The sequence below is a fragment of the Rhincodon typus genome, chromosome 40, assembly GCF_021869965.1.
Source record: "Rhincodon typus isolate 14 chromosome 40, sRhiTyp1.1, whole genome shotgun sequence".
NCBI lineage: Eukaryota > Metazoa > Chordata > Chondrichthyes > Orectolobiformes > Rhincodontidae > Rhincodon > Rhincodon typus.
This window is the reverse complement of record NC_063371.1, coordinates 4,432,038-4,443,260: the sequence shown is the minus strand read 5'-3', so window position 1 is coordinate 4,443,260 and position 11,223 is coordinate 4,432,038. Positions and strand designations below refer to the sequence as shown.

The 11,223-nt window shown below is 49.7% G+C and overlaps 1 protein-coding gene across 2 annotated transcripts in view; it reads left to right on the top strand.

The window, feature by feature from the left end:
* The first annotated feature begins 824 nt into the window (after positions 1-824).
* The window catches only part of snrnp27 (small nuclear ribonucleoprotein 27 (U4/U6.U5)), a 52,929-nt gene continuing 42,530 nt past the window's right edge, over positions 825-11,223 (top strand). Inside the window, exon 1 of one of the 2 annotated variants that reach the window (XM_048618598.1) lies at positions 825-944. In XM_048618598.1, the coding sequence (XP_048474555.1) occupies positions 923-944 (22 nt within the window). In that variant the 5' untranslated portion in view covers positions 825-922. Of the gene's footprint in view, positions 1,212-11,223 lie in introns of both variants that reach the window. The other variant, XM_048618597.1, reaches the window with a different exon arrangement.

Sequence of the window (11,223 nt, the reverse complement as noted above, 5' to 3'; positions counted from 1 at the left end):
GATCAAATCCACAGGCAGAAGGAAGGGGCGGTGAAGAACTGATGGGGAACAAAAAAGCATGGAGACATCCCGATTGTGCGTTGGCTGACGTTTCAGATGCTCCATCACCCATTGGGGTCTGCTTTCCTTTACGAAACATCTCAATGGCAATGGGCACTGTTGGCACTGCTGGGATGAATGAGGGGGTGGTTTTGCTTCTCTGCGATCCAGGACATGGTTCCTGAAATGGTCATGATGTATAAAATCCAACCCACCCACCCCCACCTCCTATCAGTCTCTTGATTTCCACAGTGCCCATCTCAGAAATCTTGCTGGCATGCCCTTGAGGTGCCCTCCACACCATACGCCGGGGAAGAGGCGTATGACCATAGGCCTTGGTCAAGCGAAAAGCCTGCCAAACGCCAGGGTCTGAGGGTCAATGCTGCCCTCTTGCCTCCAGTTGTATGTCAGGCTGGCACCTCAGCAAACCAGCTGGCCCAGCCCAATAGCAGCCCAGGTCAGAAATGGAGCAACCTCCACATCAGGTGTTTGCAGGCTCTCTCTGAGGACAGGGAGAGGGGACATTGCAGAATGGTTCAGGGGGAGGCGGTTTGGCCCGTCATCTCCGTGCCAGCCCCTGCCAGAGGAACTCGCCAACTGCATCCCCACCCACCCCATACCCGCCCCTCCCCAACTGCCTGCCTTCTACCTGTTAGCCCTGCAATATTGGCTGTGTATCGGGTGATGGTTCTGACAGGATTCTGTTGCCGTGCAGCTCAGTCACCTCAGTCCTTAACAAGACCGGGTTCCACGTCACCGAACCCGGGCGGGGCGGGGCCCGGGAAGTGAAGGATGCTGGGTAAACTCAGTAGGCTCCCTCCGGTAGTGTCGGTTGAGACGCCGTGGACTCCAGGAGCGCCGTCTTCCCGCATTTGGGAACGTGATGCGTGCGGCCGTCCCGTCCGGTAAAAAAAAAAGCAGCAGCAGCAGCAGAAGCAGATTGGCGCGAGAGAATGGCGCTCGGTTGAAGAGCGGGCGCGCAGGCGGACTGGGCCGAACGGCCTCGTTCCCGGACCGCAACGCTTCGGCCTGTGGTACTGTCCCCGGCCCGGCGTTGTTTATGGCGACCGTCCGAGCGCAAGAGAGAGCGGAAACCCCAAGGGGTTACCCACCACCCCTCCCCCTCTTCAGGGCGTTTGACGGACCGAAGGATGAGTTGAGAATTGGCCTAAGTGAGTGCCAAGTCCCTGTGCCAAACCATTTCAGAGTGGGGCGCTCTGTCAGCACCAGGTAGGGGGGTAGGGGGTCCATTCAACTATAAAACCCAAAGCCCCACATATCCGATAAATGATTGCCATTCGATAGACGCATTTCGACACCCATCCCGCGCGTGCACATGTGCACTGGGAAGACAAACCAAATATTTACAACCTTGGCTTGCTGTCATCGCTGTCCCAATCCCTTCACCGTACAACGCACCATTGACCCACACCATTCTTCACCCCCCCCCCGACCCCCTTTACATCGATTCCTCGTTTCCCTAAGCTTAGCACTTCAAGAACAACTGACCCCAGGTTGTCCCAGGACTCCCTGTATTCCTTTTGTGCTTGTAACTTTGTAACTTGTGATGTTTCTGTCTGACAATCTGTGGTGGGAGCCGCACCTCCTATGTAATGTATATGGCTTGATCTCTCTCTCTGTCTCACTCGACATATATATATTATATATACACACATATGATAAAAAGAAAGATGTAACTTGTGAATGTGTTGTATTTTGGCTCTTCGACAGTACCCATCGCCTTCCCCTTGACGTTTTTGAGATGGGATCGGTGATCTGAAATCTCCAAAGCACAGAGAAGGCCCTTCCACCCCATTGAGTGCCCACTGGTCAAAAATGAGAATCCCATTTCGAGGGCCCAGGGCTCAGCCCACAGTCCCATCTGCCTTGGCACTGCACCGTAATTTACAAAGAGCCATGGACCGGCTGCTCTATCAAGACCGTATCCCAGCATAGTCATTCCTACGTTTAATGGCAGGGTTAGGACTGGACGGAATTTAATATGGAGGTTCAGGTTGACGCATTTTGGCAGAATAGGTTTTTGTTCTTCACTCACAGGGTGTGGGCATCGCTGATCAGGCCCAGCAATTTTTGCCCTATTCCCCCCTAATTGCCCCCTTGAGAAGGTGGGGGTGAGCTGCCTTCTCGAACCACTGCAGTCCATGTGGTGTAGGGACCCCACACAGTGCCCTTAGGGAGGGAGTTCCAGGGTTTTAACCGAGCGACACAGAAGGATCGGCCGATATATTTCCAAGTCAGGGATGGTGAGTGGCTTGGAGGGGGTGGTGTTCCCATGTATCTGCTGCCCCTGTCCTTCTGGATGGAAGTGGTCGTGCGTTTCAAAGGTGGACCCTTGGTTAGTTGCTGCAGTGCATCTTGTAGATGGTACACACTGCTGTTACTGAGCATCGGTAGTAGAGGGAGTGGGATGTTTGTGGATGTGGTGCCAATTGAGCGGGGGCTGCTTTGTCCCTGGATGGTGTTGAGTTTCTCGAGTGTTGTTGGAGCTGCCTCCATCCAGGGCAAGTGGGGAGTATTCCATCACACTCCTGACTTGTGCCTTGTGGATGGTGGGACAGGCTTTTGTGGGAGTCAGGAGGTGAGCTACTCGCTGCAGGATTCCCAGCCTCTGACCTGCTCTTGTAGCCAGCAAGTTTACTTGGGCTGGTCAAGAGTTCAGATGCTGGAAGGGGAAAACTCCCTGGATACACTATAAAGGGAAAGCTCAAAAGAGTGTTCAGGGATAGGGGGAGCTGGGGCTGCAGGTATGTCAGTCTTTAAAAGCAGCAAGAGAGCTTATCAAAGCGTGTAGGATTTTCAGGTTCATCAATAGTGATTGATGACAAATGCTGGGGTGTTTCGATAAACCTTCCCAAAGCGTGAACAAGGCCACAACTAGAGTATTGTTCAGATCTGAGTGGAATATTAACCAGTGGTTAGTACTACTGCCTCACAGCGCCAGGGACCGGGTTCAGTTCCACCCTCGGACGATTGTCTGTGCAGAGTTTACATGTTCTGCCCTGTGTCTGCATGGGTTTCCTCCCACAGTTCAAAGATATGCAGGTTATGGTGTGTTGGCCATGCTAAATTGCCCATAGTGTGCAGGCTAGGTGGGTTAGCCATGGAAAAGGAGGGTGGTTCTGGGTAGCTTTCTTGTTGGAGGGTCAGTGTGGACTTGATGGGGTGAATGGCCTTCTTCCATACTGTAGGGATTCTATGATTAACAGGACAATGAAATGGAAGAAGGAAGCTTGGCTTGAAAGTCTGTTATAAACTCATCCTTGACAGGACATATTATTTAAATGGAGAAAGATTGCAGAAAGCCATGGACAGACGGATTTGGGGAATCCTCATGCACAAAACACAAAAATCCAGCATCCAAGTTCAGCGGGAAATAGGGAAGGCCAAAGGAACGTTGGCTTTTATTTCAAAGGGAATGTAGAATAAAAGTGAGGAGGTTTCGTTAAAACTGCACAAGGCACTAGTAGGACCACAGCAACTGTGAACAATTTTCGGTCCCCGTATCCAAGCAGAGATGGACCGGCCATCGGAGGCAGCCCAGAGAAAGTTCACTCGACTGATCCCGGGTACGGAGGGACTGTCTTACGGGAAGAGGTTGAGTAGGTCGGGCCCTGTACCTCATTTAGAAGAATGAGAGGCGACCTTATTGAAACAGACAAGATTCTTAAAGAGACTTGACAGGGGGAGATGTGGAGAGGTTGTTTCCCCTTGTGGGAGAGTCTAGGACCAGAGGGTGTAATCTCAGAATAAGGGGTCATCCATTGAAGATGGAGATGAGGAGGAATTTCTTCTCCCGAGGGGAGTGAATCTGTGGAGTTCTTTACCGCAAAGGGCTGTAGGGGCTGGGATATTCAAGTCTAAGACAGACAGATTTTTAACTGGGAAGGGGAATTGAGGGTTATGAGGTGGGGGGGAAAGGCAGGAAAGTGGAAGTTGAGGATGATCAGATCAGCCATTGAATGGCAAATCAGACTTGATGGACTGAATGGCCTCATTCTGCTCCTATATCCGATGGTTCTAAACCTCTAAATTTCTCATGAAATTTCTCATGGTTCTAACCCTCCCATGAATATCATACATAGAAGGAGCAGGAACAGGCCATTCAGTCCCTTAGGCCTGCTCCGCCATTCAATATGATTATGGGCTGATCATTGAGTTCAATACGCTAATCCTGCTCTCCCCACATGATCATTTTAGCCACAAGATCCCACATCTACCTCCATCTTGAAAATATTCAGTGCTCTGCACAGCCCCCTCCTCCCTCCATGATCATCAGGAACACCCTGCCGAGTCCCTGTTAGAATTCAATAGGTTTCCATGAGACTGCCCTCTCCCCCTTTAATCTTGTAAACTCCAGTGAATTTCATCCTAACCCAATGCGGTCTCTCTTCATCCATCAGTACATGCCATCCCAGGAATCAGCCTGGAAAACCCTTCGCTGTACTCTCTCCATCACCAGAACCCCCTCCCTCAGATAAGGAGACCCAACCCTCACACACACAATACTCCAGGGTGTGGTCTGATCAATGCCTACACAATCATATCAAGGGGCCAAAACTGTACACAGTACTCCAGATATTGTCTTGTACAGCTGTGGCAAAAGTTCCCGACTTTTTGTATTCCATTTTCCTCACAATAAAGACCAACATTCCATTTGCCTTCTTACTCACTTGCTGTCCCTGCATACCAACTTTATATGATTCATGTACTAAAATGCCCAGATCCCACTACACTATAGCAAGCTCTCCCCTTTTTGAACAGTATATTGGGTGTCCATTCTTCCTGACAAAATTGCGCTAGTTCACATTTACCCATATTATAGAATCATAGAGTTGTACAGCACAGACTCTTCGGGCCAACTCGTCCATGCCAACCAGATATCCTAAATTAATCTAGTCCCATTTGCCAGCATTTGGCCCCTATCCCTCTAAACCCTTCCTATTCATGCACCCATCCTGATGCCTTTTAAATATTGTAATTATACCAGCCTCCACCACTTCCTCTGGCAGCTCGTTCCACACACCCACCACCCTCTGCGTGAAAAAGTTGCCCCTCAGGTCTCTTTTAAATCTTTCCCCTGTCACCTAAAACCTATGCCCTCTAGTTTTGGACTCCCCTATCCTGGGGAAAAGACCTTCACTGTTCATCCTATCCATGCCCTTCATGATTTTATAAACCGCTATAAGGTCACCCCTCAGCCTCCGGCGCTCCAGGGAAAATAGCCCCAGCCTATTCAGCCTCTCCCTATAGCTCAAACCCTCCAATCATGGCAACATGCTTGTAAATCTTTTCAGCACCCTTTCACGTTTCGCCGTATCCTTCCTATAGGACAGAGAGCAGAACTGTACACTGTATTCCAGAAGTGGCCTAACCAATGTCCTGTACAGCCCCAACATGACCCTCCCAACTCCTATACTCAATGCCCTGACCAATAAAGGCAAGCGTACCAAACGCTTTATGTCTTCCTGAGACTCCACTTTCAAGGAATGACGAACCTGTACCCCAAGGTCTGTCTTTTCAGCAACACTCCCCAGGTCCTTACCATTAAGGGTATAAGTCCTGCATTGATTTGCGTTTCTAAAATGCAGCACCTCATGTTTATCTAAATTAAACACCATCTGCCACTCCTCAGCCCATCTGATCAAGATCCTGTTGTACACTGAGATGACCTTCTTCACTCCCTCTGCCGATTTTCTGCCAACTCCCTTAACCTGACTATATCCCTTTACAGAATCTCTAAACCCTCTCCACAACCTACGCTCTTACTTATCTTGAGCAAATTGACCATGTCTTTGATTCCTTCGTTTAAATCACTGACATAAATTACGTATCATTGAGGACCAAAAACCAATCCTTGCAGGACTCTGATAGTTATTCCAATCCAGAAAGGACCTGTGTATCCTTACTGTTTGCTTCCTCTTGTTGAGCAATTTGTTGGCCATGGTACAATGGCCTCCACACCATGCGGTCTAACCTTAATGTGGCACTTATTGAAGACCATAGTCGAAGTGCCCCACATCTTCCAGTCCCCCTTTCGTGGACACTGCTTTGTCAACAGACCCCTGCTAGATGAGACCAACCTGATTTTCCCGTCCGCAAAAGCTGTTGGGCAGGACTTTGTGAAGGTTAGGTGTCGTGGAGCGTTGGAGGAAAATGGCAGAGGGGTTGGTGAATTCTGCCCGGGAGCGGGTCGCAAAACTGCGTTTCACCTCCGCTTCGTATGTGGAAGCGAAATGTGGTGGACGGCCAGAGGAGACATTGGCGTCTGCCGAGATGAGGGCCCATGGGCTGCCCGACGTGGGGCCGAATGGTCTCTTCCCGACTGTACTGTCTCCAGGATTCGGAAAGAAAACCTGCCATGAGAAGAGAAATGATCTGCTGCCCTGTGCCAGGGTACATGCCCACTCCCCACCTGATAGGTCATGCTGCTGTAAGGATAGCCAGGACTGCCACGCTAGAGATGGTGCACTGGGCGCCTCCATGAGAGAGACGTCTTTCTTCACAGTTAGGGGAGCCCAGACCTGCCAGTGAAGGCATGGGGTGAGGGCACAAGATGGCACTGTGCCCCCCTCCCCCACCAGTTAGGAAAGTTGGCATTAACCTGGTTGGGGTTGGAATTGATTTTTTTTTGCCTTCTGCCCAGTTAAGACCCCCACACCATTGTGCCAGTCGGCCAGGCACAGCCCATGAAAATCCACCCTTTGCTGCATCCCATTTCCTGCGCGATCCCACTGCAGTGTCCTGGATTTTACCACGTTTCTGCACTTTGTGTAAAAAAAAAAATCTGCCTCTCACATCTCCTTTGAACTTCCCCCTCTCACCTTAAACCAATAACCCCTAGTAACTGAAACCCCTCCTCCCCCCCCCGCCCGGAAAAAGACTATCCATTCTATCCACACCTCTCATAAAGTTGTAAACTTCTATCAGGCCACCCCTTCATCCTCCGATGTTTAAATTAAAACAAATCAAGTTTGTCTAATCTCACCTCATAGCAAATACCCTCCGAAACCAGGCAACGTCCTGGTGAACCTTTTCTGTCCCCTCTCCAAAGCCTGCACATCCTTCTGGTAATGTGGTGACCAGAACTCTCACGATATTCAAAATATGGCCTAACTAAAGTCCTGTACGGTTGCAACACAACTTGCCAATTTTTATACTCTGTGCCCCAACCAGTGAAGGCAAGCATGCCATATGCCTTCCTCATCGCCTTATCCGCTTGTGTCGCCAATTCCAGGGAACTGTGGACCTGCACACCTGGATCCCTTTGTGTGTTGATGTTACTAAGGGTTCTGCCACTTGTTGTATACTCCCGTCCTGCACCAGACCTTCCCAAAATGCATCTCCTCGCATTTGTCCGGATTAAACTCCATCTGCCATTCTCCGCTCAAGTCTCCACCCTGTCTACGTCCTGCTGTATCCTCGGGCAGTTCCCCTCACTATCCACAGCTACACCAATCTTTGCGTTGTCCGCCTATCTAGTAATAAAATCGCCTACATCCTCCTCCAAATCATTTACACATGTTAGAAACAACAGCACTCATCCCTGCGGAACACCACTGGTCACAGATCTCCAGCCAGAAAAACACCCTTCCACCGCTACTCTCCGTACTCTACAACTAAGCCAGTCCTGTATCCAAAAACCACATGCACAAAAAAATGATACAAATTGAATGCAATAAAACTATGCCTCATGGAAAAGAGAAATATTGAAGCAAAAATGAATTCCTCAATCACACAGGATCAGACACAGAACCAAAACTGAAGCCAGAAGGAGGATGCCATTTACATACTGTACACAGAATGAATCTGGCACTGAGAGATAGTAAGAACTGCAGGTGCTAGAGTCAGAGATAACACAGTGTGGAGCTGGAGGAACACAGCAGGCCAGGCAGCACCAGAGGAGCAGGGGAGTTGATATTTTGGATCGGGACCCTTCTTCAGACATTTCTGAATTTCCGAAACGTCAACTCTCCTACTCCTCTAATGCTGTCTGACCTGCTGTGTTCCTCCAGGTCCACACTGTTATATATGAATCTGGCACTGCAGTTATCAAAGATAAACGACTGCAGAACTCACGTCAAAATTGCATTCACTTCCCAACCACTGTTAACAAGTGGATAAAGTTCACATTCCCAATTAATTACTGGAAACCGGCATGCAGAATGGATAGAGAGTGGAATGTGTTCACACAGACACCATGGGTTCTATCTGTTCCATAATAATTGTGGTTCTGATAAAGCAAACCACACTTGGTTGCATCGAGCTGCAGTTTATTAAAACAAATCATGTACCATTAACAGACAGATACAAAATAAAACACTTTTTCACCAAAAAGAAGCACTAAATACAGCCAAGTACAAAATTAAACGGACTGTCAGTCATACCACAGAACCCTAAAACCCATCAACTGTTGTATGGCACATACAGTATAGATATCCCACACTCTCAATCCTAAACAGGAATCATATCTATCATTTCTGAATGAAACCCAGGGGAAACTAGTGATTGGAACAAGGTCAGCCAGGTAGATCTCATAGACTATGGCTTCTCCTACTGGGGCTGTTAACTTGGTTCAATCAGGGAGCCCTGGCTGACAGATTCAAAGAGGAGTGTCAGGGGTTTGGCTCTTTCTGGGAGCTGGCTCTGAGCTAGTGGGGTCAGTGTCACATACTGTGCATGTGTAAATAAACAGTGCCTTGGTGATGGGACACCAGCCTTTGTGGAGTTATTTCAGGCACACACGCTCCTGTCTCTCACCTCCAGGCTGACAAGCAAATAAATAATCACAAATGCTGAAGAAGGTGAAGCCATTATGGATCCAGTTTGTGAGACCAAATAACTGCCTTCAGAGAATGAACCGTACAGTTCACATAGAATATTACTGACTGCCTGAGAATTATGCCATGTTCACAGACAAGAGTCCAGACTGGCAAGTGCAGCTTGATAATTACACACATTTTCACAAAACCGAAATGGACAGCTACAGCTTGGTGGTTTAGGAGGCATTTAGACGGACAGACACATGACCTTCCCTCCATCATAAGGTTAGAAGTAGGGACATTCGGACAATGTTCAGCACCATTCGCGACTCCTCAGATACTGAAGCAGTCCGTGTCCAAATGCAGCAAGATCTGGACAATATTCAGGCTTGGGCTGACACGTGGCAAGTGACATTTGCGCCACACAAAATGCCAGCCAAAGACCAATGAGAGGCAATCTAATCATCGCCCCTCAGTATTCAATGGTGTTACCATCACTGACTCCCCCCACTATCAACATCCTGGTGGTGGCGGGGGGGGTCACCATTTGCCAGAAACTCGAAGTGAGCCCCCAGCATTTCTGTATCGATGAGGCGGTCTGAGCGCCAACTAATGGCTGCAGCATTGAGGCCAAGACCTGGTGGCATCGGCGAGGTAGGCCCGAATTGGACTCACTGTGGCGTCAGAGTCAAGTTTGGGTTGGTGGAGTACCCAACTTGCATTGGTGGCATCTGATTTGTCAAGGTCCTTCGAGGAATCATAGCATCTGGGGAGGCAAGATGGCGCCAAACAGTGGTGGTGAAGGAGACAAAAGCCTGAGCATCAGGCCCATGGCCCATGATGAAGCACTTAACAGCAAGGACTGTGAAGTTGGACACTGTTTCTTTATATTTTTCTGCTTTCATATTCTACGTTTTGGTTTTATTTTTCTGCATTTTAAGACAACAGCAGAGAGTGGTGACACCGTACAACACTTTTTGTTGTATTTTGTAACAAAATACACGTGACAATAAATAAATAAAAATAAAACATTTGCCCAGGATGGGGGCAGCTCCAACAACACTCAATAAGCTCGACACCATCCAGGACAAAGCAGCCCCCACTCGATTGGCACCACATCCACAAACATCCCACTCCCCCCACCACCGACGCTCAGTAACAGCAGTGTGTACCGTCTACAAGATCCACTACAGTAACTCACCAAGGCTCCTTAGACAGCACCTTCCAAACCCACGACCACTTCCATCTAGAAGGACAAGGGCAGCAAATACATGGGAACACCACTGAGCCATTCACCATTCTCGACTTGGAAATATATCAGCCGTTCCTTCAGTGTCGCTGGGTCAAAATCCTGGAACTCCCTTCCTGAGGGCATTGTGTGGGGGTCCCTGCACCACATGGACTGCAGCGGTTCAAGGAGGCAGCTCACCCCGTCACCTTCTCAAGGGGGGGCAATTAGGAGGGAAACGGGGCAATAAATGCTGGACAACAAGGTGCAGGGCTGGATGAACACAGCAGGCCAAGCAGCATCATAGGAGCAGAGAGGCTGACGTTTCGGGCCTAGACCCTTCATCAGAAAAGGGGGAGGGGAAGGGGGTTTTGAAATAAATAGGGAGAGAGTGGGAGGCGGATAGAAGAGGGATAGAGGAGAGGATAGGTGGAGAGGAAACAAACAGGTCGAAGAGGCGGGGATGGGGCCAGGAAAGGTGAGTGTAGGTAGGGAGTTAGGAAGGGGATAGGTCAGTCCAGGGAGGACGGACAGGTCAAGGGGGCGGGATGAGGTTGGTCGGTAGGAGATGGAGGTGCGGCTGGGCCTGGCCAGCGAAACCCACATTCCACAAATGAATTAAAAAGAACGTGAACATGCAGGGAATAAAAGGATGCAGACCATATGGAGGCAGATAGTAGTTTGGAATGGCATCATGGTCAGCACAGACATGGTGGGCCAAAGGGCCTATTCCTGTACTGTACTGACCAATGTCCGTCTTACCAATTGCGGATCCCATGTGACTTCACCTTCTGTATCCTTCCTCCAGGGGGAGCAGTCAATGGTCCTCCAGGCAGCAGGGACAGCAGTCAATGGTCTTCCAGGCAGCAGGGGCAGCAGTCAATGGTCCTCCAGGCAGCAGGAGGAGCAGTCTATGGTCCTCCAGGCAGCAGGGGGAGCAGTCTATGGTCCTCCAGGCAGCAGGGGCAGCAGTCAATGGTCCTCCAGGCAGCAGGGAGAGCAGTCAATGGTTCTCTAGGCAGCAGGGGGAGCAGTCAATGGTCCTCCACGCAGCAGGGAGAGCAGTCAATGGTCCTCCAGGCAGCAGGGGGAGCAGTCAATGGTCCTCCAGGCAACAGGGGGAGCAGTCAATGGTCCTCCAGGCAGCAGGGGGAGCAGTCAATGGTCCTCCAGGCA